The 26708-nt window shown below is 45.5% G+C and overlaps 1 protein-coding gene and 1 long non-coding RNA gene across 2 annotated transcripts; both read left to right on the top strand.

The window, feature by feature from the left end:
- Positions 1-1004: 1004 nt before the first annotated feature.
- Positions 1005-24363, top strand: LOC118378658 (protein shisa-4-like). Its single transcript, XM_052526160.1, has 5 exons — positions 1005-1332; positions 10305-10467; positions 13838-13962; positions 21521-21754; positions 24118-24363. The coding sequence occupies exons 1-5, from the start codon at positions 1269-1271 to the stop codon at positions 24336-24338; spliced, it is 807 nt and encodes a 268-aa protein (XP_052382120.1). The 5' UTR covers positions 1005-1268; the 3' UTR covers positions 24339-24363.
- A 144-nt stretch (positions 24364-24507) lies between these two features.
- LOC127931998 (uncharacterized) lies at positions 24508-26444 on the top strand. The gene is made up of 2 exons (XR_008143468.1): positions 24508-24626; positions 24824-26444. It is a non-coding gene; the product is annotated as an uncharacterized LOC127931998 (long non-coding RNA).
- The last annotated feature ends 264 nt before the right edge of the window (positions 26445-26708 follow it).

The raw sequence follows: 26708 nt of genomic DNA, 5'->3' as shown, positions 1-26708 counted from the left end.
ATATCACTGATCTGACCTGTTTCAATACGCAGAGACAATATCCCTGATCTGACCTGTTTCAATATCCCTGATCTGACCTGTTTCAATACACAGAGGCAATATCCCTGATCTGACCTGTTTCAATACGCAGAGGCAATATCCCTGATCTGACCTGTTTCAATACGCAGAGACAATATCCCTGATCTGACCTGTTTCAATACGCAGAGACAATATCCCTGATCTGACCTGTTTCAATACGCAGAGGCAATATCCCTGATCTGACCTGTGCACATAACGATCTCTTGCTTTTAGTTAAATTATACATAATATATCTCTCACACACCAATTCACCCTGAATCAAACAAAAGGTTCTCCATTTGGGTTTGTGATTAATCCCCTCCACCCATATTGCATCGACAGTTGTTTTAAATCATATTTATGTCTCCCTTCATTTGGTTTTCGTACAGATGTTCACAGTCAGACTGTTGAAAAAAGGTCAGGCATTTCAGTTGCCCAGGCTCCCCCTATGGACAGATCCCATTGAAAAACTGTCCTAGCTATTCTGGCTATTGGCTTATCCAACAGTCTGAGTGTGAAGAAGGTGGATTTTATGGTATTTATCACACATGTGATTAATTGTACTGCACAAACAAACAACAAGTCCAAGAAACAGGACATGATAGTGTCTGTTGCTGAAAGGTTTTTGGGTTTCCAGGAATTCACTACCAAAACATTGCAAAGAATACTGTCCAAAGATGCTCTTCATTCTCAGGCCCCAGAGCCTGTAGGGATGGGCGTTGGCAGTTGAATCTGAATGATGAATACATCAAATTTGTTTTTTTGTTTATTTTTATTGTGTTAAATGTTTGGGCTGATATACAGCCTAAAACAGTAAATGGAGGCATGGACATATACCATCTGTTTGCTGAGCACCATAATAATCAAAGTAGACCCTGTACACTAGGTGGCGGTAAAACACCAACAGGTGTAGTCTGACATAAAACTTTAAGGAAGAAGAAGAAGGATAGAGAGGGGGGGAGCTAGACAGCCTGCGGTGCCGCTTTGTGGACAACAACTCCCATTGTTGGGGCGGAGAGAGACAAGTAAAATCTTGTTGGTATATCCATTATCTTCGTTTTGAAAAGCGCATCTGTACATTGTATCGGATTAGTATGCGTTGAATACTGCATCCATCTCCCATCACTAGTTGGTTTGTCATTTTTAGTAGGGACTTAGAAAGTAGCTATCGTACCGGGGTTCGTGTTTAAGCATCGGAATTAACGGGAGCCATGGCGAAAAGTCTGTCCCTTGTTACTGTCGTTTTGTGTGGGACTCTGATCCCCTTCGTGACAGGTGAGTTTGGCAAATCTTTACAACTTTATATCAGTCTGATATTTGTTTCCAGAGGAGCTATAGCCTAGCTAACTAAGTGAAATGACATCATCCGCCGTTTGCATTGCTCAATGTCTGAGGTGGGGCCGAGTCTCTGTCTGTCTTATTAAATAAGTAACACGCCGAGGACATAAATTATGACTAGTTATGGCATGACTGGAAATGTTTGAACCAAAGTGCTTTTCAGAAATATCGCCAAGTACCCCGCCAAGTGCAGCACTGGTCTCTAGTCAAAGCGGCTGGTTTCCCAAAAGGCTCTCCGTGGTAAATCTGAGGTCTGCATTGGCCGTGCAGTATTTACGGTGATACGGCCTCTGCAGAAGTCAGGACATGCATGCACACTTCCTGTGCTTTCCTGGGCATATGGCGGAGTTGTTGCCAAGGATGTGAGTTTGTTTTTATACAGGACCTCCAGCTATCACCTACCGTCAAAAAAACCCCAATCACGTTAATGCTCAGTCCTCCGCATTGTTACACGGAGGCTCCGCATTTTGCGTCACACCACCCATCTGGCGCCTCTGACCACATTTACAGATGCTTTTTATGTTTTATTTCACATTTATTTAACCAGGTTGGCCGTGTGTGTGTGTGTGTGTGTGTGTGTGTGTGTGTGTGTGTGTGTGTGTGTGTGTGTGTGTGTGTGTGTGTGTGTGTGTGATGACAATTACTGAATGAACACTTTTATTTTAACTTAATATAATACACCAATCAAATCAATTTAGTCTCAAATAAATAATGAAACATGTTCAATTTGGTTTAAATAATGCAAAAACAAAGTGTTGGAGAAGAAAGTAAAAGTGCAATATGTGCCATGTAAGAAAGCTGACGTTTCAGTTCCTTGCTCAGAACATGAGAACATATGAAAGCTGGTGGTTCCTTTTAACATAAGTCTTCAATATTCCCAGGTAACAAGTTTTAGGTTGTAGTTATTATAGGACTTTTTCCCTCTATACCATTTGTATTTCATTAACCTTTTGACTATTGGATGTTCTTATAGGTACTTTAGTATTGCCAGCCTAATCTCAGGAGTTGATGGGCTTGAGTAAGTCGCTTTGGATAAAAGCGTCTGCTAAATGGCATATATTATTATATTATTATAAGTCATAAACAGCTCAATGCTTGAAGCATTGCGAAGAGCTGCTGGCAAAACGCATGGAAGTGCTGTTTGAATGAATGCTTACGATCCTGCTGCTGCCTCCCATCGCTCAGTCAGACTGCTCTATCAAATCATAGACTTAATTATAATATAATAACACACTGAAATATGAGCCTTTGGTCATTAATATGGCCGAATCCAGAAACTATGATTTCGAACACAAAATGTTTATTATTTCAGTGAAATACGGAACCGTTCTGTATTTTATCTAACGGGTGGCATCACTAAGTCTAAATATTGCTGTTACATCTTCAATGTTATGTCATAATTACGTACAATTCTGGCAAATCAGTTCGCAACGAGCCAGGTGGCCCAAACTGCTGCATATACCCTGACCCTGTTGTACAGAACGCAAGAGAAGTGACACAATTTCCCTAGTTAAAAGAAATTCATGTTAGCAGGCAATATTAAGTAAAATATGCACGTTTAAAAATATATACTTGTGTATACTTGTGTAGCTCGTCTTTGGTTCTTAATGGACAGAAGTTGGCATGTGAGAGCAATTTTTAAGTGATATATTTGATCAAAAGTGTTGCTCCTACAAACGTATTCAGTCCGAAAGGTGGCAGGTGTTAACTGGTCTAGGAACAGTGGGTTAACTGGTGTAATGGACAGTCTTTAAGATGTGGCCCAAGTCCTAAGGACTCTGTGGTCCCAGTGGGTTAACTGGCCTCGGAACAGTGGGTTAACTGGTCTAGGAACAGTGGGTTAACTGGTCTAGGAACAGTGGGTTAACTGGTCTAGGAACAGTGGGTTAACTGGTCTAGGAACAGTGGGTTAACTGGTCTAGGAACAGTGGGTTAACTGGTCTAGGAACAGTGGGTTAACTGGTCTAGGAACAGTGGGTTAACTGGTCTAGGAACAGTGGGTTAACTGGTCTAGGAACAGTGGGTTAACTGGTCTAGGAACAGTGGGTTAACTGGTCTAGGAACAGTGGGTTAACTGGTCTAGGAACAGTGGGTTAACTGGTCTAGGAACAGTGGGTTAACTCAGCTGTGTCCAACTCCTGGGTTAATGTCTTAGGAACTCAGCTGTGTCCAACTCCTACCTATAATGGAACAGCTGTGTCCAACTCCCTACCTAGGAACAGTGGGTTACCCAGCTGTGTCCAACTCCCAACCTATAATGGAACAGCTGTGTCCAAGTCCTACCTATAGGGTAACAGCTGTGTCCAAGTGCCTATAATGTCAGGGGAACAGCTGGGTCCAACTCCCAACCTATAATGTCTTTTCCAGGGGAACAGCTGGGTTAACTCCTACCTATAATGGAACCCAGCTGGGTTAACTGCCTACCTATCAGGGCTTTTCTACCCAGCTGTGTCCAACTCCTACCTATAATGTTTGGTTTCTACCCAGCTGTGTCCAACTCCTACCTATAATGTCTTTCTACCCAGCTGTGTCCAAGTCTAACCATAAGTCTTTTCTACTCAGCTGTGTCCAACTCCCAACATAGTCTTTTCTACCCAGCTGTGTCCAAGTCCTACCTATAATGTCTTTTCTACTCAGCTGTGTCCAACTCCTACCTATGTCTTTCCTACTCAGCTGTGTCCAACTCCCAACATATAATGTCTTTTCTACCCAGCTGTGTCCAACTCCTACCTATAATGTCTTTTCTACCCAGCTGTGTCCAACTCCTACCTATAATGTCTTTCCTACTCAGCTGTGTCCAACTCCCAACATATAATGTCTTTTCTACCCAGCTGTGTCCAACTCCCTACCTATAATGTCTTTTCTACCCAGCTGTGTCCAACTCCTACCTATAATGTCTTTCCTACTCAGCTGTGTCCAACTCCCAACATATAATGTCTTTTCTACCCAGCTGTGTCCAACTCCCTACCTATAATGTCTTTTCTACCCAGCTGTGTCCAACTCCTACCTATAATGTCTTTTCTACCCAGCTGTGTCCAACTCCTACCTATAATGTCTTTTCTACCCAGCTGTGTCCAACTCCCTACCTATAATGTCTTTTCTACCCAGCTGTGTCCAACTCCCAACCTATAATGTCTTTTCTACCCAGCTGTGTCCAACTCCTACCTATAATGTCTTTTCTACCCAGCTGTGTCCAACTCCCAACCTATAATGTCTTTTCTACCCAGCTGTGTCCAACTCCTACCTATAATGTATTTTGACCCAGCTGTGTCCAACTCCTACCTATAATGTATTTTCTACTCAGCTGTGTCCAACTCCTACCTATAATGTATTTTCTACAGCTGTGTCCAACTCCTACCTATAATGTATTTTCTACTCAGCTGTGTCCAACTCCTACCTATAATGTCTTTTCTACTCAGCTGTGTCCAACTCCCAACCTATAATGTATTTTCTACCCAGCTGTGTCCAACTCCCAACCTATAATGTCTTTTCTACCCAGCTGTGTCCAACTCCCAACCTATAATGTCTTTTCTACCCAGCTGTGTCCAACTCCCAACCTATAATGTCTTTTCTACCCAGCTGTGTCCAACTCCCAACCTATAATGTATTTTCTACCCAGCTGTGTCCAACTCCCAACCTATAATGTCTTTTCTACCCAGCTGTGTCCAACTCCCAACCTATAATGTCTTTTCTACCCAGCTGTGTCCAACTCCTACCTATGTCTTTTCTACCCAGCTGTTTCCAACTCCCAACCTATAATGTATTTTCTACCCAGCTGTGTCCAACTCCCAACCTATAATGTCTTTTCTACCCAGCTGTGTCCAACTCCTACCTATAATGTCTTTTCTACCCAGCTGTGTCCAACTCCTACCTATAATGTCTTTTCTACCCAGCTGTGTCCAAATCCCAACCTATAATGTCTTTTCTACCCAGCTGTGTCCAACTCCTACCTATAATGTCTTTTCTACCCAGCTGTGTCCAACTCCTACCTATAATGTCTTTTCTACTCAGCTGTGTCCAACTCCCTACCTATAATGTCTTTTCTACCCAGCTGTGTCCAACTCCCAACCTATAATGTCTTTTCTACTCAGCTGTGTCCAACTCCTACCTATAATGTCTTTTCTACTCAGCTGTGTCCAACTCCCTACCTATAATGTCTTTTCTACCCAGCTGTGTCCAAATCCCAACCTATAATGTCTTTTCTACCCAGCTGTGTCCAACTCCTACCTATAATGTCTTTTCTACCCAGCTGTGTCCAACTCCTACCTATAATGTCTTTTCTACTCAGCTGTGTCCAACTCCCTACCTATAATGTCTTTTCTACCCAGCTGTGTCCAACTCCCAACCTATAATGTCTTTTCTACCCAGCTGTGTCCAACTCCCTACCTATAATGTCTTTTCTACCCAGCTGTGTCCAACTCCCAACCTATAATGTCTTTTCTACTCAGCTGTGTCCAAGTCCTACCTATAATGTATTTTCTACTCAGCTGTGTCCAAGTCCCAACCTATAATGTCTTTTCTACTCAGCTGTGTCCAACTCCCAACCTATAATGTCTTTTCCACTCAGCTGTGTCCAACTCCTACCTATAATGTCTTTTCTACCCAGCTGTGTCCAACTCCTACCTATAATGTCTTTTCTACCCAGCTGTGTCCAACTCCTACCTATAATGTATTTTCTACCCAGCTGTGTCCAACTCCTACCTATAATGTCTTTTCTACCCAGCTGTGTCCAAGTCCTACCTATAATGTCTTTTCTACTCAGCTGTGTCCAACTCCCAACATATAATGTCTTTTCTACCCAGCTGTGTCCAAGTCCTACCTATAATGTCTTTTCTACTCAGCTGTGTCCAACTCCTACCTATGTCTTTCCTACTCAGCTGTGTCCAACTCCCAACATATAATGTCTTTTCTACCCAGCTGTGTCCAACTCCTACCTATAATGTCTTTTCTACCCAGCTGTGTCCAACTCCTACCTATAATGTCTTTCCTACTCAGCTGTGTCCAACTCCCAACATATAATGTCTTTTCTACCCAGCTGTGTCCAACTCCCTACCTATAATGTCTTTTCTACCCAGCTGTGTCCAACTCCTACCTATAATGTCTTTCCTACTCAGCTGTGTCCAACTCCCAACCTATAATGTATTTTCTACCCAGCTGTGTCCAACTCCCTACCTATAATGTCTTTTCTACCCAGCTGTGTCCAACTCCTACCTATAATGTCTTTTCTACCCAGCTGTGTCCAACTCCTACCTATAATGTCTTTTCTACCCAGCTGTGTCCAACTCCTACCTATAATGTCTTTTCTACCCAGCTGTGTCCAACTCCCAACCTATAATGTCTTTTCTACCCAGCTGTGTCCAACTCCTACCTATAATGTCTTTTCTACCCAGCTGTGTCCAACTCCCAACCTATAATGTCTTTTCTACCCAGCTGTGTCCAACTCCTACCTATAATGTCTTTTCTACCCAGCTGTGTCCAACTCCTACCTATAATGTCTTTTCTACCCAGCTGTGTCCAACTCCCAACCTATAATGTCTTTTCTACCCAGCTGTGTCCAACTCCCAACCTATAATGTCTTTTCTACCCAGCTGTGTCCAACTCCTACCTATAATGTCTTTTCTACCCAGCTGTGTCCAACTCCCAACCTATAATGTCTTTTCTACCCAGCTGTGTCCAACTCCTACCTATAATGTCTTTTCTACCCAGCTGTGTCCAACTCCCAACCTATAATGTCTTTTCTACCCAGCTGTGTCCAACTCCTACCTATAATGTATTTTCTACCCAGCTGTGTCCAACTCCTACCTATAATGTATTTTCTACTCAGCTGTGTCCAACTCCTACCTATAATGTATTTTCTACCCAGCTGTGTCCAACTCCTACCTATAATGTATTTTCTACTCAGCTGTGTCCAACTCCTACCTATAATGTCTTTTCTACTCAGCTGTGTCCAACTCCCAACCTATAATGTATTTTCTACCCAGCTGTGTCCAACTCCCAACCTATAATGTCTTTTCTACCCAGCTGTGTCCAACTCCCAACCTATAATGTCTTTTCTACCCAGCTGTGTCCAACTCCCAACCTATAATGTCTTTTCTACCCAGCTGTGTCCAACTCCCAACCTATAATGTCTTTTCTACCCAGCTGTGTCCAACTCCCAACCTATAATGTCTTTTCTACCCAGCTGTGTCCAACTCCCAACCTATAATGTCTTTTCTACCCAGCTGTGTCCAACTCCTACCTATGTCTTTTCTACCCAGCTGTTTCCAACTCCCAACCTATAATGTATTTTCTACCCAGCTGTGTCCAACTCCCAACCTATAATGTCTTTTCTACCCAGCTGTGTCCAACTCCTACCTATAATGTCTTTTCTACCCAGCTGTGTCCAACTCCTACCTATAATGTCTTTTCTACCCAGCTGTGTCCAAATCCCAACCTATAATGTCTTTTCTACCCAGCTGTGTCCAACTCCTACCTATAATGTCTTTTCTACCCAGCTGTGTCCAACTCCTACCTATAATGTCTTTTCTACTCAGCTGTGTCCAACTCCCTACCTATAATGTCTTTTCTACCCAGCTGTGTCCAACTCCCAACCTATAATGTCTTTTCTACTCAGCTGTGTCCAACTCCTACCTATAATGTCTTTTCTACTCAGCTGTGTCCAACTCCCTACCTATAATGTCTTTTCTACCCAGCTGTGTCCAAATCCCAACCTATAATGTCTTTTCTACCCAGCTGTGTCCAACTCCTACCTATAATGTCTTTTCTACCCAGCTGTGTCCAACTCCTACCTATAATGTCTTTTCTACTCAGCTGTGTCCAACTCCCTACCTATAATGTCTTTTCTACCCAGCTGTGTCCAACTCCCAACCTATAATGTCTTTTCTACTCAGCTGTGTCCAACTCCTACCTATAATGTCTTTTCTACTCAGCTGTGTCCAACTCCCTACCTATAATGTCTTTTCTACTCAGCTGTGTCCAACTCCCTACCTATAATGTCTTTTCTACCCAGCTGTGTCCAAGTCCTACCTATAATGTCTTTTCTACTCAGCTGTGTCCAACTCCTACCTATAATGTATTTTCTACTCAGCTGTGTCCAACTCCTACCTATAATGTATTTTCTACTCAGCTGTGTCCAACTCCTACCTATAATGTATTTTCTACTCAGCTGTGTCCAACTCCTACCTATAATGTCTTTTCTACCCAGCTGTGTCCAACTCCTACCTATAATGTATTTTCTACCCAGCTGTGTCCAACTCCCAACCTATAATGTCTTTTCTACTCAGCTGTGTCCAACTCCTACCTATAATGTCTTTTCTACCCAGCTGTGTCCAACTCCTACCTATAATGTCTTTTCTACTCAGCTGTGTCCAACTCCCAACCTATAATGTCTTTTCTACCCAGCTGTGTCCAAATCCCAACCTATAATGTCTTTTCCACTCAGCTGTGTCCAACTCCTACCTATAATGTCTTTTCTACTCAGCTGTGTCCAAATCCCAACCTATAATGTCTTTTCTACTCAGCTGTGTCCAAGTCCTACCTATAATGTCTTTTCTACTCAGCTGTGTCCAAGTCCCAACCTATAATGTCTTTTCTACTCAGCTGTGTCCAAGTCCCAACCTATAATGTCTTTTCTACTCAGCTGTGTCCAACTCCTACCTATAATGTCTTTTCTACCCAGCTGTGTCCAACTCCTACCTATAATGTCTTTTCTACCCAGCTGTGTCCAACTCCCAACCTATAATGTCTTTTCTACCCAGCTGTGTCCAACTCCTACCTATAATGTCTTTTCTACCCAGCTGTGTCCAACTCCTACCTATAATGTCTTTTCTACCCAGCTGTGTCCAACTCCCAACCTATAATGTCTTTTCTACCCAGCTGTGTCCAACTCCTACCTATAATGTCTTTTCTACTCAGCTGTGTCCAACTCCTACCTATAATGTCTTTTCTACCCAGCTGTGTCCAACTCCCAACCTATAATGTCTTTTCTACCCAGCTGTGTCCAACTCCTACCTATAATGTATTTTCTACCCAGCTGTGTCCAACTCCTACCTATAATGTCTTTTCTACTCAGCTGTGTCCAACTCCCTACCTATAATGTCTTTTCTACCCAGCTGTGTCCAACTCCCTACCTATAATGTCTTTTCTACCCAGCTGTGTCCAACTCCCAACCTATAATGTCTTTTCTACTCAGCTGTGTCCAACTCCCTACCTATAATGTCTTTTCTACTCAGCTGTGTCCAACTCCCTACCTATAATGTCTTTTCTACCCAGCTGTGTCCAAGTCCTACCTATAATGTCTTTTCTACTCAGCTGTGTCCAACTCCTACCTATAATGTATTTTCTACTCAGCTGTGTCCAACTCCTACCTATAATGTATTTTCTACTCAGCTGTGTCCAACTCCTACCTATAATGTATTTTCTACTCAGCTGTGTCCAACTCCCAACCTATAATGTCTTTTCTACCCAGCTGTGTCCAACTCCCAACCTATAATGTCTTTTCTACTCAGCTGTGTCCAACTCCTACCTATAATGTCTTTTCTACTCAGCTGTGTCCAAATCCCAACCTATAATGTCTTTTCTACTCAGCTGTGTCCAAGTCCTACCTATAATGTCTTTTCTACTCAGCTGTGTCCAAGTCCCAACCTATAATGTCTTTTCTACTCAGCTGTTTCCAACTCCCAACCTATAATGTATTTTCTACTCAGCTGTGTCCAACTCCCAACCTATAATGTCTTTTCTACTCAGCTGTGTCCAAGTCCTACCTATAATGTCTTTTCTACTCAGCTGTGTCCAAGTCCCAACCTATAATGTCTTTTCTACTCAGCTGTGTCCAAGTCCCAACCTATAATGTCTTTTCTACTCAGCTGTGTCCAAGTCCTACCTATAATGTCTTTCTCTTTTCTACCCAGCTGGAGAGGACTGTGAAGCCTACCTAAATGCCTTCAGCCATTACAAAGCCAAACTGGACTGCAGTACATTTCAGTGGTGCTGTGGATCGTGTGAGAATAGATACTGCTGTAGCAGCCAATCTCTCAGGCTGACTGAGTCTGAACAGGAAAACTGCATATACAGGTAGGAGGACAAAAATGACGTCCCAAATCAAATGGCACCCTATGCCCCATAGGGCTCTTGTTAAAAGTAGTGCACTATGTAGGAATCGGGTGCCATTTGGGATTTACTCAAGATAAAAACCACTGACCAGGTAGTTCAGTGTACTGGGTTTATGTGATTACTAACCTTGTCTGAGACCTGAAGAACATTGACAGTCTCTGTATTGCTCTAAAGCTGAAACCCCCGAGCCATCAACACATTAGCATGGTTATGTTATCTGTTATGGTGTCAGCCTCAACAACACCCCACCCCCCTTTCCTCTTTCCAACCAAGCTGAGTTCAGATCCACCCCCCCCCCTTTCCTCTTTCCAACCAAGCTGAGTTCAGATCAGTGCAATAATGAAACACCGCTTGGAGTAGATGTGGTCTCTTTCAAAACCTCGGTAGAATAGAAACACACGTCGACTAGACCGCCCTCGGCAACACCACAGATGAGTTAGGACCCTAGGACCGAACACCTCTCTCTTGAGACTGGATCCTGGACTTCATGACGGGCCGACCCAAGGTGGTGAGGGTAGGTCAACATCACCTCTGCCACGCTGACCCTTAACACGGGGGGGCCCCACAGGTGTGTGTGCTTAGTCCCCTGCTGTACTCCCTGTTAATCCACGACTTAATCCACATCGACGAGGCTGCAGTGGTGAGGATCTAGAGCTTCCAAAATACCTCTGTGTCCAAATCGCTAAGTAATTAAAATGGTCCACATTACGCGCACAGTCGTGAGGAGGTTGAAAAGGTCTCAAATCCTCAAAGTTCTACAGCTGCACCATTGAGAGGATATTGACTGGCTGCATCACCACTTGGTACGGCAACAGCGCCGTCCTCGATCGCATGGCACTACAGAGTATGGACTCTGTGGCTTGTGTGGCTGGAGTCGTAACTATTTTCCAGCCCTTCATTTCACGCTGCCTGATAGAGATCCTGGATGGCAGAGAGCTCGGGCCCCAGTGGTGTACTGGGCTGCAGACTGTTCTCTCTGCTTTCACACGGCAGACGGTACCAGAGCATCAAGTCTGACACCAACAGGCTCCTGAACTGCTTCTAACCCCAAGCTGTAAGACTGTTAAATACAGTATATCACAAAAGTGAGTACACCCCTCACATTTTTGTAAATATTTGAGTATATCTTTTCATGTGACAACACTGAAGAAATGACACTTTGCTACAATGTAAAGTAGTGAGTGTACAGCTTGTATAACAGTGTAAATTTGCTGTCCCCTTAAAATAACTCAACACACAGCCATTAATGTCTAAACCGCTGGCAAAAAGAGTGAGTACACCCTTAAGTGAAAATATCCAAATTGGGCCCAAAGTGTCAATTTAAAGGACTTTTTACTAACTCTTCTCCATCCTTCACTGAGGCAGATGGCACATTCATAACAAAACCCTTTGATATTTGCCAACTTAGGCATGCCATGCAAACAACAAATCCCGAGCCTTCATAATCATGCATGTTCCTAGGCTGTCATTGTAAACATGAATTTGTTCTTAACTGAGTTGCCTAGTTAAATAAAGGTTAAATACATAAAAATAAAAAAAGCATCATGGACTAAATTATGATAGAAGAGCATTGTAGATATGAATTCTGCAAAGTTAGTGTGGAAAAGGTGAACAAATTATTGCTATCTATAAATAAATATCTGTAAATAACAAACCACCTGGAAGCGACAACCTGGATTGCAAAATACTGAAGATGTGGCAAATAGGAGTCACAATCTAAGCCTGGAATATAGTGTGCCCTCAGGCCTGGAAGGAGGCGAAGGTCATTCCGCTGCCCAAGAGTAGCACATTTTGTAATGGATCAAACAGCCGACCAATCAGCCTGTTAGCTAACATTTTTGAAAAAATGGTGTTCGACCAAGTACAATGTCATGTTACAGAAAACAAACTTTAAAAAAGGACTTTCAGCATGCTCATAGGGAAGGGCAATCAACATTCTCAGCACAAATGACTTATGATTGGCTGAAAGAAAGTGATAAGATTGTGGGAGCTGTTTTGTTAGACTTCAGTGCCGCCTTGGACAGTTGCCAATAGAACAATAGAACAATAGAACAATAGAACAGATGGTTTTATTTAATGGAAGCATCTCTAAATGCAAATTTGATTGTGTGGTGTACCGCAGGGCAGCAGGCTTGGACCATTTTGTTTTTTTATTTATACAAATGATCTTCCACTGACCTTGAATAAAGCCTGTGTTCATGAATGCTGACAACTCAACAGTACACGTTGGCTGCAACAGTAAAATAAATAACTGACACCCATTAATATAGATATAGTCAGATTCTGAATGGGTAACTAGAAATAGGCTGGTGCTAAATATCTCAAACTAAAATCATAATTTTTGGGATCATAATCACTTGCTCAACACCTAAACCTCATCTGGATCTATTATTGAACCGTGTGGCTATTGAGCATGTTGAAGAGCCTAAACTGCTAGATAGCAAGCTAAAATATGACTGTTTTTCTCCTCAATCTACAAACCTATCCCCAACCAAGCTGCACAGTGCCATCCAACCCTCCCTAACCCGGACGACGCTAGGCCAAAGCAAAAAAAATGTTTTTTTTTTAAATGCTTGCAAATGTATAAAAAAAATAATCAACTGAAATATCACATTTAAGGCCATTAAGTCAGTACTTTTTTGTTGTTGAATTTTACCCCTTTTTCTCCCCAATTTCGTGGTATCCAATTGTTTTTAGTTTTTAGTAGCTATCTTGTCTCATCGGGCTCGGGAGAGACGAAGGTTGAAAGTCATGCATCCTCCGATACACAACCCAACCAAGCTGCACAGCGCCATTCAACCCGGAAGCCAGCCGCACCAATGTGTCGGAGGAAACACCGTGTACCTGGCAACCTTGGTTAGCGCGCACTGCACCCGGCCCGCCACAGGAGGCGCTGGTGACACAAGGATTTCCCTACTGGCCAAACCCTCCCTAACCCGGACGACGCTGGGCCAATTGTGCTTCGCCCCACGGACCCTCCCGGTCGTGGCCAGTTACGACAGAGCCTGGGCGCGAACCCAGGGTCTCTGAAAATACTTATGTAAATAATAGGTTAACATTTCCAAAAACCTGTTTTTTGTTTTGTCATTATGGGGTATTGTGATGTCATTATGGGGTATTGTGATGTCATTATGGGGTATTGTGATGTCATTATGGGGTATTGTGATGTCATTATGGGGTATTGTGTGTAGATTGAGGTTTAAAAAAAAAATGTAAATAGATTTAAGAATAAGGCTGTAACGTAACAAAATGTGGAGAAGGGGAAGGGGTTTGAATACTTCCCGAATGCACTGCATTTTTCACTGCCTGATGTTGTCTCTCTCTGTTCCAGTGGCAATATGAGCACTTTGACCATCTCGTCGTTCGTGGTGACAGCTGTCATCTTCACCATCAGTTTAATCTGTTGCTGTGTGTGTCCCTGCTGTTGCCTGTACAAAATGTGCCGGAAGCCCAGACGTAAGTCTCCTTGCACCGTCACAACATGAATACTGACATGTTAACTCCAAGATTGATTTACATGTAAAAAAAAAAATAGTATATGCTTTAATTCTTTTTCTCTAGTGTGTGTGTCCTTTCCACGCCTCCTGTAGTAGTCTGGGGGTCAGTTCAGACTGTAGTATCTGTGTGTAGTCTGGGGGTCAGTTCAGACTGTAGTATCTGTGTGTAGTCTGGGGGTCAGTTCAGACTGTAGTATCTGTGTGTAGTCTGGGGGTCAGTTCAGACTGTAGTATCTGTGTGTAGTCTGGGGGTCAGTTCAGACTGTAGTAATCTGTGAGTAGTCTGGGGGTCAGTTCAGACTGTAGTATCTGTGTGTAGTCTGGGGGTCAGTTCAGACTGTAGTAGTCTGGGGGTCAGTTCAGACTGTAGTAGTCTGGGGGTCAGTTCAGACTGTAGTAGTCTGGGGGTCAGTTCAGACTGTAGTAGTCTGGGGGTCAGTTCAGACTGTAGTAGTCTGGGGGTCAGTTCAGACTGTAGTAGTCTGGGGGTCAGTTCAGACTGTAGTAGTCTGGGGGTCAGTTCAGACTGTAGTAGTCTGGGGGTCAGTTCAGACTGTAGTAGTCTGGGGGTCAGTTCAGACTGTAGTAGTCTGGGGGTCAGTTCAGACTGTAGTAGTCTGGGGGTCAGTTCAGACTGTAGTAGTCTGGGGGTCAGTTCAGACTGTAGTAGTCTGGGGGTCAGTTCAGACTGTAGTAGTCTGGGGGTCAGTTCAGACTGTAGTAGTCTGGGGGTCAGTTCAGACTGTAGTATCTCTGACCCTGTGTTATAAGCCCTGTGTGACTATATAAGCACATCTGCTGATGTGAAAAGAGCTTCAATTAGATGTGATGATACAGGAAGTGGTTTGACCACTCCCACTTTGATCCCTGCCAGTAGGCCGTGCGTCCCAAATGTCAACCTATTCCTTTTGTAGTGCACTACCCTGATCAGAACTAGGTCACTACCCTGATCAAAACTAGGGCACTATATAGGGAATAGTGACATTTGGGACGCACAGGCCCAGCTGAGCTCTCCATGGAGTGGGTTGGGACATAAGGGTTGATTTTCAAACAACACCCAATTGTGTAAACCACTTCCTCCTTACAATAGAACAGAAATCCACTGTCAGTAACCAAACCTGGAACAAAACAGCTCTTCCTCAATTTTTGAGTTCTGGAAAAAAAAAAAAACCTCTGTTTTCTCAACAATGCAAAAACACAGATTTCTACACTTCCTAAATATTTCTGATTCATCGAATGATTCAACAAGACATCACCAGAATGTATTCATTTATTTTATATTATTATATTATTTTATTTTATTTTATAGTTATTCACATTTAACCTTTTATTTTGAACTGAAACACAAAAATTGGCGTAGGTGTACATTTGGAAACTGGCACCATTGAGTAATGTTACCAGTTTGTTTGTCAATTTTTAAAAAAAATGTTTAAATGAATGAAGCCCGCTCTATAAATGTGTGTAAAGCCTGTGGCATTATGGAACAGACATCCTTCTGAAAACAGATGCTGTTCTGATGAGTTTCTCACCTCTCTTTGTGATCGTCAGGCTGTGTTGCTGCTGCCTACGTATTGCCCCTGTGTACACACACACACACACACACACACACACACACACACACACACACACACACTCTCTCTCTACTGCTAGCTCCTGTCACTTGAGTATGACATGTATCTGTCAGACCTCTGCTTCCACCTACACTCTACGGTTAACACCGAGGTGTTCCAAACACACTGGGACTCGTCCGCCTCCACCAGTCAACCATTAATAAAGGAGACGTGAACAGTCTTGAGGGCGAAGGTCTGCGTAGTGGATTTAAACTAACGTCTCTAATAGCCTGCAGGGTACCCTATACACATGCCCGGCACTACAGGGTACCCTATACACACGCCCGGCACTACAGGGTACCCTATACAAGGTCTGCGTAGTGGATTTAAACTAACGTCTCTAATAGCCTGCAGGGTACCCTATACACACGCCCGGCACTACAGGGTACCCTATACACACGCCCGGCACTACAGGGTACCCTATACAAGGTCTGCGTAGTGGATTTAAACTAACGTCTCTAATAGCCTGCAGGGTACCCTATACACACGCCCGGCACTACAGGGTACCCTATTTACTCTAACGCCCGGCACTACAGGTTTTTGTAGCCTATACAAGGTCTGCGTAGTGGATTTAAACTAACGTCTCTAATAGCCTGCAGGGTACCCTATACACATGCCCGGCACTACAGGGTACCCTATACACACGCCCGGCACTACAGGGTACCCTATACAAGGTCTGCGTAGTGGATTTAAACTAACGTCTCTAATAGCCTGCAGGGTACCCTATACACACGCCCGGCACTACAGGGTACCCTATACACACGCCCGGCACTACAGGGTAGCCTATACAAGGTCTGCGTAGTGGATTTAAACTAACGTCTCTAATAGCCTACAGGGTACCCTATACACACGCCCGGCCCTACAGGGTAGCCTATACAAGGTCTGCGTAGTGGATTTAAACTCTAATAGCCTGCTTTGCTGAAACGTATTCCGAAAAGTTTTTTGTTCTAATAATTTCCCTTTTGCCCTCAACTACCCTGAGAGCAACCCAGGTGTTCCTTTTACAGGGTACCCTATACAAGCCCAGCCCTACAGGGTACCCTATACAAGCCCTACAGGGTACCCTATACAAGCCCAGCCCTACAGGGTACCCTATACAAGCCCGGCCCTACAGGGTACCCTATACACGCCCGGCCCTACAGGGTACCCTATACAAGCCCGGCCCTACAGGGTACCCTATACAAGCCCGGCCCTACAGGGTACCCTATACAAGCCCGGCCCTACAGGGTACCCTATACAAGCCCGGCCCTACAGGGTACCCTATACAAGCCCGGCCCTACAGGGTACCCTATACACGCCCGGCACTACAGGGTACCCTATACACGCCCGGCCCTACAGGGTACCCTATACAAGCCCGGCCCTACAGGGTACCCTATACAAGCCCGGCCCTACAGGGTACCCTATACACGCCCGGCACTACAGGGTACCCTATACACGCCCGGCCCTACAGAGTACCCTATACAAGCCCAGCCCAACAGGGTACCCTATACAAGCCCAGCCCTACAGGGTACCCTATACACGCCCGGCCCTATACACGCCCAGCCCTACAGGGTACCCTATACACGCCCGGCCCTACAGGGTACCCTATACAAGCCCGCCCCCTATACACGCCCAGCCCTACTGGGTACCCTATACACGCCCGGCCCTACAGGGTACCCTATACACGCCCAGCCCTACAGGGTACCCTATACACGCCAGCCCTACAGGGTACCCTATACAAGCCCAGCCCTACAGGGTACACCCTATACAAGCCCGGCCCTACAGGGTACAAGCCCAGCCCTATACACGCCCGGCACTACAGGGTACCCTATACACGCCCGGCCCTACAGGGTACCCTATACAAGCCCAGCCCAACAGGGTACCCTATACAAGCCCAGCCCTACAGGGTACCCTATACACGCCCAGGGTACCCCTATAGCCCACGCCCAGCCCTACAGGGTACCCTATACACGCCCGGCCCTACAGGGTACCCTATACAAGCCCCAGGGCCCTATACACGCCCAGCCCTACAGGGTACCCTATACACGCCCAGCCCTACAGGGTACCCTATACAAGCACGGCCCTACAGGGTATCCTATACAAGCCCAGCCCCTACAGGGCACCCTATACAAGCCCTACAGGGTACCCTATACAAGCCCTACAGGGTAGCCCTATACAGCCCTACAGGGTACCCTATACAAGCCCTACAGGGGCCTACAAGCCCCTAGCCTATACAAGCCCAGCCCTACAGGGTAGCCTATACAAGCCCAGCCCTACAGGGTAGCCTATACAAGCCCTACAGGGTACCCTATACAAGCCCAGTCCTACAGGGTACCCTATAGAAGCCCAGCCCTACATGGTACCCTATACAAGCCCAACCCTACATGGTACGCTATACAAGCCCTACAGGGTACCCTATACAAGCCCAGCCCTACAGGGTACCCTGTACAAGCCCAGCCCTACAGGGTAGCCTGTACAAGCCCTACAGGGTAGCCTGTACAAGCCCTACAGGGTAGCCTGTACAAGCCCTACAGGGTAGCCTATACAAGCCCTACAGGGTAGCCTATACAAGCCCTACAGGGTAGCCTATACAAGCCCTACAGGGTAGCCTATACAAGCCCTACAGGGTAGCCTATACAAGCCCTACAGGGTAGCCTATACAAGCCCTACAGGGTAGCCTATACAAGCCCTACAGGGTAGCCTATACAAGCCCTACAGGGTAGCCTATACAAGCCCAGCCCTACAGGGTAGCCTATACAAGCCCGGCCCTACAGGGTACCCTATACACGCCCGGCCCTACAGGGTACCCTATACAAGCCCGGCCCTACAGGGTACCCTATACAAGCCCGGTCCTACAGGGTACCCTATACAAGCCCGGCCCTACAGGGTACCCTATACAAGCCCGGCACTACAGGGTACCCTATACACGCCCGGCACTACAGGGTACCCTATACACGCCCGGCCCTACAGGGTACCCTATACACGCCCGGCCCTACAGGGTACCCTATACAAGCCCGGCCCTACAGGGTACCCTATACACGCCCGGCACTACAGGGTACCCTATACACGCCCGGCCCTACAGAGTACCCTATACAAGCCCAGCCCAACAGGGTACCCTATACAAGCCCAGCCCTACAGGGTACCCTATACACGCCCGGCCCTATACACGCCCAGCCCTACAGGGTACCCTATACACGCCCGGCCCTACAGGGTACCCTATACAAGCCCGGCCCTATACACGCCCAGCCCTACAGGGTACCCTATACACGCCCGGCCCTACAGGGTACCCTATACACGCCCAGCCCTACAGGGTACCCTATACACGCACGGCCCTACAGGGTACCCTATACAAGCCCAGCCCTACAGGGTACCCTATACAAGCCCGGCCCTACAGGGTACCCTATACACGCCCGGCACTACAGGGTACCCTATACACGCCCGGCCCTACAGAGTACCCTATACAAGCCCAGCCCAACAGGGTACCCTATACAAGCCCAGCCCTACAGGGTACCCTATACACGCCCGGCCCTATACACGCCCAGCCCTACAGGGTACCCTATACAAGCCCGGCCCTATACACGCCCAGCCCTACAGGGTACCCTATACACGCCCGGCCCTACAGGGTACCCTATACAAGCCCGGCCCTACAGGGTATCCTATACAAGCCCAGCCCTACAGGGCACCCTATACAAGCCCGGCCCTACAGGGTAGCCTATACAAGCCCTACAGGGTACCCTATACAAGCCCAGCCCTACAGGGTACCCTATACAAGCCCAGCCCTACAGGGTACCCTATACAAGCCCTACAGGGTACCCTATACAAGCCCTACAGGGTACCCTATACAAGCCCTACAGGGTACCCTATACACGCCAAGCCCTACAGGGTACCCTATACAAGCCCTACAGGGCCTATACAGCCCTACAGGGTACCCTATACAAGCCCAGCCCTACAGGGGCCTATACAAGCCAGGGTAGCCTATACAAGCCCTACAGGGTACCCTATACAAGCCCAGTCCTACAGGGTACCCTATAGAAGCCCAGCCCTACATGGTACCCTATACAAGCCCAACCCTACATGGTACGCTATACAAGCCCTACAGGGTACCCTATACAAGCCCAGCCCTACAGGGTACCCTGTACAAGCCCAGCCCTACAGGGTAGCCTGTACAAGCCCTACAGGGTAGCCTGTACAAGCCCTACAGGGTAGCCTGTACAAGCCCTACAGGGTAGCCTATACAAGCCCTACAGGGTAGCCTATACAAGCCCTACAGGGTAGCCTATACAAGCCCTACAGGGTAGCCTATACAAGCCCTACAGGGTAGCCTATACAAGCCCTACAGGGTAGCCTATACAAGCCCTACAGGGTAGCCTATACAAGCCCTACAGGGTAGCCTATACAAGCCCTACAGGGTAGCCTATACAAGCCCTACAGGGTAGCCTATACAAGCCCTACAGGGTAGCCTATACAAGCCCTACAGGGTAGCCTATACAAGCCCTACAGGGTAGCCTATACAAGCCCTACAGGGTACCCTATACACGCCCGGCCCTACAGGGTACCCTATACACGCCCGGCCCTACAGGGTACCCTATACACGCCCGGCCCTACAGGGTACCCTATACAAGCCCGGCCCTACAGGGTACCCTATACAAGCCCGGCCCTACAGGGTACCCTATACAAGCCCGGCCCTACAGGGTACCCTATACAAGCCCGGCCCTACAGGGTACCCTATACACGCCCGGCCCTACAGGGTACCCTATACACGCCCGGCCCTACAGGGTACCCTATACACGCCCGGCCCTACAGGGTACCCTACACAAGCCCTACAGGGTACCCTACACAAGCCCTACAGGGTACCCTACACAAGCCCTACAGGGTACCCTACACAAGCCCTACAGGGTACCCTATACAAGCCCGGCCCTACAGGGTACCCTATACAAGCCCGGCCCTACAGGGTACCCTATACAAGCCCGGCCCTACAGGGTACCCTATACAAGCCCGGCCCTACAGGGTACCCTATACACGCCCGGCCCTACAGGGTACCCTATACAAGCCCGGTCCTACAGGGTACCCTATACAAGCCCGGTCCTACAGGGTACCCTATACAAGCCCGGTCCTACAGGGTACCCTATACAAGCCCGGTTCTACAGGGTACCCTATACAAGCCCTACAGGGTACCCTATACAAGCCCTACAGGGTACCCTATACAAGCCCGGCCCTACAGGGTACCCTATACAAGCCCGGCCCTACAGGGTACCCTATACAAGCCCGGCCCTACAGGGTACCCTATACAAGCCCGGCCCTACAGGGTACCCTATACAAGCCCGGCCCTACAGGGTACCCTATACACGCCCGGCCCTACAGGGTACCCTATACACGCCCGGCCCTACAGGGTACCCTACACAAGCCCTTACAGGGTACCCTACACAAGCCCTACAGGGTACCCTATACAAGCCCGGCCCTACAGGGTACCCTATACAAGCCCGGCCCTACAGGGTACCCTTTCCAAGCCCGGCCCTACAGGGTACCCTTTCCAAGCCCGGCCCTACAGGGTACCCTTTCCAAGCCCGGTCCTACAGGGTACCCTATACAAGCCCGGTCCTACAGGGTACCCTATACAAGCCCGGTCCTACATGTATGTGATGTGTATGTGTATGATTGTAATGTCTGTCAGAATAGGGAACCGCGTGAGGTTTACTCATTGATAGGAATGTCTGTCAGAATAGGGAACCGCATGAGGTTTACTCATTGATAGGAATGTCTGTCAGAATAGGGAACCGCGTACAGGTTTACTCATTGATAGGAATGTCTGTCAGAATAGGGGACGCCCGTAAGGTTTACTCATTGATAGGAATGTCTGTCAGAATAGGGAACCGCGTGAGGTTTACTCATTGCATTTCTATGTACCCCCGGTGTATCTCTGCTCCCCAGCGGTGATAGCTACGACCGCCCACACAACGGTGGTGAATACTCACTACCCCCAGCAGCCCGTCCAGCCCTACCAGGGGGCCCCCCAGTACCCTGCCTACCAGACCGTACCGGTCCAGCCTGGGTATGGGGTTCAGCCTCAACCCGGCTATGGAGGTGGCCAGCCCATACCCACAGCACCAGGCTACCAGGGACAGCCGTTCCAGCCAGGACCACCCCCTCCTTACCAAGAGACTGGTAAGTGTCAGTCGTCAGGATCGTGTTTAGTGGGGCACGCCGAAGCAAAACGTTTTACAACAGAAAATGGCACGTTATGACCATGGTAGTATTAGATGTATTACTTAGTTGTGAGGTATTACTTAGTTGTGAGGTATTACTTAGTTGTGAGGTATTACTTAGTTGTGAGGTATTACTTAGTTGTGAGGTATTACTTAGTTGTGAGGTATTACTTAGTTGTGAGGTATTACTTAGTTGTGAGGTATTACTTAGTTGTGTGGTATTACTTAGTTGTGTGGTATTACTTAGTTGTGTGGTATTACTTAGTTGTGTGGTATTACTTAGTTGTGTGGTATTACTTAGTTGTGAGGTATTACTTAGTTGTGTGGTATTACTTAGTTGTGTGGTATTACTTAGTTGTGTGGTATTACTTAGTTGTGAGGTATTACTTAGTTGTGTGGTATTACTTAGTTGTGTGGTATTACTTAGTTGTGTGGTATTACTTAGTTGTGAGGTATTACTTAGTTGTGTAGTATTACTTAGTTGTGAGGTGTTACTTAGTTGTGAGGTATTACTTAGTTGTGAGGTATTACTTAGTTGTGTGGTATTACTTAGTTGTGTGGTATTACTTAGTTGTGAGGTATTACTTAGTTGTGTGGTATTACTTAGTTGTGTGGTATTACTTAGTTGTGTGGTATTACTTAGTTGTGAGGTATTACTTAGTTGTGTGGTATTACTTAGTTGTGTGGTATTACTTAGTTGTGTGGTATTACTTAGTTGTGTGGTATTACTTAGTTGTGTGGTATTACTTAGTTGTGTGGTATTACTTAGTTGTGAGGTATTACTTAGTTGTGTGGTATTACTTAGTTGTGTGGTATTACTTAGTTGTGAGGTATTACTTAGTTGTGTGGTATTACTTAGTTGTGTGGTATTACTTAGTTGTGTGGTATTACTTAGTTGTGAGGTATTACTTAGTTGTGTGGTATTACTTAGTTGTGAGGTATTACTTAGTTGTGTGGTATTACTTAGTTGTGTGGTATTACTTAGTTGTGTGGTATTACTTAGTTGTGTGGTATTACTTAGTTGTGTGGTATTACTTAGTTGTGTGGTATTACTTAGTTGTGAGGTATTACTTAGTTGTGAGGTATTACTTAGTTGTGTAGTATTACTTAGTTGTGAGGTATTACTTAGTTGTGAGGTATTACTTAGTTGTGAGGTATTACTCCAAGCCCGGCTTGTGAGGTATTACTTAGTTGTGAGGTATTACCCGGGTTGTGAGGTATTACTTAGTTGTGTGGTATTACTTAGTTGTGAGTATTACTTAGTTGTGTAGTATTACTTAGTTGTGAGGTATTACTTAGTTGTGTAGTATTACTTAGTTGTCAGTATTAGGGTTGTGTAGTATTACTTAGTTGTGTGGTATTACTTAGTTGTGAGGTATTACTTAGTTGTGAGGTATTACTTAGTTGTGTGGTATTACTTAGTTGTGTAGTATTACTTAGTTGTGAGGTATTACTTAGTTGTGAGTGTATTCTTAGTTGTGTGGTATTACTTAGTTGTGTAGTATTACTTAGTTGTGTAGTATTACTTAGTTGTGAGGTATTACTTAGTTGTGTAGTATTACTTAGTTGTGCCAGTATTACACAGTTGTGCTACCAGGTATTACTTAGTTGTGTGGTATTACCAAGTTGTGTAGTATTACTTAGTTGTGTAGTATTACTTAGTTGTGAGGTTTTACTTAGTTGTGTAGTATTACTTAGTTGTGTGGTATTACTTAGTTGTGTAGTATTACTTAGTTGTGTGGTATTACTTAGTTGTGTGGTATTACTTAGTTGTGTGGTATTACTTAGTTGTGAGGTATTACTTAGTTGTGTGGTATTACTTAGTTGTGTGGTATTACTTAGTTGTGTGGTATTACTTAGTTGTGTAGTATTACTTAGTTGTGTAGTATTACTTAGTTGTGTGGTATTACTTAGTTGTGTGGTATTACTTAGTTGTGTAGTATTACTTAGTTGTGTGGTATTACTTAGTTGTGTGGTATTACTTAGTTGTGTGGTATTACTTAGTTGTGAGGTATTACTTAGTTGTGAGGTATTACTTAGTTGTGTAGGTATTACTTAGTTGTGTGGTATTACTTAGTTGTGTGGTATTACTTAGTTGTGTGGTATTACTTAGTTGTGTAGTATTACTTAGTTGTGTAGTATTACTTAGTTGTGTAGTATTACTTAGTTGTGTAGTAATGTATTAATATTAGTTGAAAACAAACAGAGGAGGTGAAAAGTGAAGCTTATTTGTAAGTGAAAAGAGGAGGATCCCGACAGGAACTGTCTGTTCTCGGTGTCTCTGGTGTGGGGTGTTTAATGTCCTCTCTCTCTCTCTACCAGGTCCAGCCTATCCTCCTGCTATCCCAGTGTCTTATAGTCAGGCTGGGTTCAGTCCAGGACAGCTATCTTACCCCCTCCAGGCTCCAGCCCAGCCCAGCTACCCAGCCCAGCCTCAGCCAGCCTATCCCTGTGCACCTCCCGCCCAGCCCGACTTCCTTTCTGCCCAGCCTGCTTACAACCCTGCCTTCATGGAGCCCCAGCCTCCCAAGACTGGCAACTGAAGCAGCTCCTCCCCTCCCATTCTCCATCCACTGACCGACTCTGGTGGGAGACAGACAAACAGACGGACGGGTGGGATAGAAACTGACTGACTGACTGACTGGTGGGATAGAAACAGACTGACTGACTGACTGACTGACTGGTGGGATAGAAACAGGCTGACTGACTGACTGACTGATGACTGACTGACTGACTGACTGACTGACTGGTGGGATAGAAACAGGCTGACTGACTGACTGACTGACTGACTGACTGACTGGTGGGATAGAAACAGGCTGACTGACTGACTGGTGGGATAGAAACAGGCTGACTGACTGACTGGTGGGATAGAAACAGACAGGCTGACTGACTGACTGACTGGTGGGATAGAAACTGACTGACTGACTGACTGGTGGGATAGAAACTGACTGACTGACTGGAGGGATAGAAACTGACTGACTGACTGGTGGGATAGAAACTGACTGACTGACTGGAGGGATAGAAACAGACTGACAGACTGACTGACTGACTGGTGGGATAGAAACAGGCTGACTGACTGACTGACTGACTAGACTGACTGACTGGTGGGATAGAAACTGACTGACTGACTGGAGGGATAGAAACAGGCTGACTGACTGACTGACTGGTGGGATAGAAACTGACTGACTGACTGACTGACTGACTGGAGGGATAGAAACAGGCTGACTGACTGGAGGGATAGAAACAGGCTGACTGACTGGACTGGGATAGAAACAGACTGACTGACTGACTGACTGGTGGGATAGAAACAGACTGACTGACTGACTGGTGGGATAGAAACAGACTGACTGACTGACTGGTGCCATACATAGTCATGATCTGGTCAATTGACTGACCTAAGCTGTTCTCACCTTATCAATATGACTCCAACCTGTTCTCACCTTATCAATATGACTCCAACCTGTTCTCACACGTGGGATTGAACTGAACAATGCTGTGTATCTGAAATGGCACCCTGTACGGTGCACTACCCTGGTCAAAAGTAGTGCACTACATAGGGAATAAGGTGCAATTTGGGACTTATCCTGTGTGTTCACTTTGTTTTAGGGCCAGGAGTTTTTCTGATTGCCTCGTAACCTGGCCAGGAGTCTTTGGTCCAGGGTATGTTTAGGACCTGGTCACGCCTTGGGTTTCATCTCAAAAGGTACCTTATTCCCTATAAAGGGCACTACTTTTAACCAGGGCCTGTGGTTGTGGTCTAAAGTGGTGCACTATATAGGGAATATGGTGCCATTTGGGAATAACTCTGGGGCCCCTATGTTAAAGGTAACGTCTCATGTTGTTGGTGTTCTTGTATGTTCATTACAAACCACACGGAAGAAAACTACCTTGGTTTCTGTTGCAAAGCGTTTTTTCTGATGAACACAACCCAGGATAAAATTAAACCTCTTGTCATAAAGCGTTTTTTTCTGATGAACACAACCCAGGATAAAATTAAACCTCTTGTCATAAAGCGTTTTTTTCTGATGAACACAACCCAGGATAAAATTAAACCTCTTGTCATAAAGCGTTTTTTCTGATGAACACAACCCAGGATAAAAATTAAACCTCTTGTCATAAAGCGTTTTTTCTGATGAACACAACCCAGGATACAATTAAACCTCTTGTCAATTCCATTAAGTTACTTTTCTTTTTACCAGCGCTTTATTTACCAGAGTAATGATGTTAAAAACTGTTTCACAGGGCGTTGTTGCTTATGTTTGTAACCTGACGGTGAAAGCACAGCGGTCCCCATCTGCTACCAGTCTTTAGTATAATATAATAATAATATAATAATAATAATAATAAGTCTTTAGTGGGCAAACCACCGGTGTTGTCAGATAAACAGAAAGTCATATTCTGATTTTAATTTTTTTTTAAACAACAGATTTTGTACTTGTCGATGACAACCAGAAATGAAATGTCTGAGTACGGCGGAAATGTAGTTCAGTGGAAAAACGTTCTATTAAAATGTTTCCTATCAAGTCACAAAGCGGCTAAAGAAACTGAATGCAAGAAACAGTTGCCTTTTTTTTTTTACCACAGATTCTTCACCAAATATGAGAATTGTTTTTATTTTATTTTAATTAAATGATCAGTTTTTATCTTTCTTTCTCTCTTATCTCTCGTTTCCATGTCGGTTGTATTTGGACGTTAAATCAGTGTTGACCGTTATGGCTGTGTCCCTAAAGGGCACCGTAATCCCTACAAAGGGCACCGTAATCCCTACAAAGGGCACCGTAATCCCTACAAAGGGCACCGTAATCCCTACCAAAGGGCACTGTAATCCCTACCAAAGGGCACCGTAATCCCTACCAAAGGGCACCGTAATCCCTACCAAAGGGCACCGTAATCCCTACCAAAGGGCACCGTAA

The sequence above is a fragment of the Oncorhynchus keta genome, chromosome 10 (assembly GCF_023373465.1).
Source record: "Oncorhynchus keta strain PuntledgeMale-10-30-2019 chromosome 10, Oket_V2, whole genome shotgun sequence".
In the NCBI taxonomy this organism is placed as follows: Eukaryota; Metazoa; Chordata; class Actinopteri; order Salmoniformes; family Salmonidae; genus Oncorhynchus; species Oncorhynchus keta.
The sequence above is the reverse complement of the archived record's forward strand: the minus strand, read 5'-3'. Positions and strand labels throughout refer to the sequence as shown.

Bases quoted from the DNA above. Each gene is read 5' to 3' on its own strand.
- LOC118378658 (XM_052526160.1), top strand. From the start codon at position 1,269: ATGGCGAAAAGTCTGTCCCTTGTTACTGTCGTTTTGTGTGGGACTCTG. The intron at 10,468-13,837 runs GTAGGAGGACAA...TCTCTGTTCCAG, and splicing joins CAGGAAAACTGCATATACAG to TGGCAATATGAGCACTTTGA. The intron at 13,963-21,520 runs GTAAGTCTCCTT...TCTGCTCCCCAG, and splicing joins AATGTGCCGGAAGCCCAGAC to CGGTGATAGCTACGACCGCC.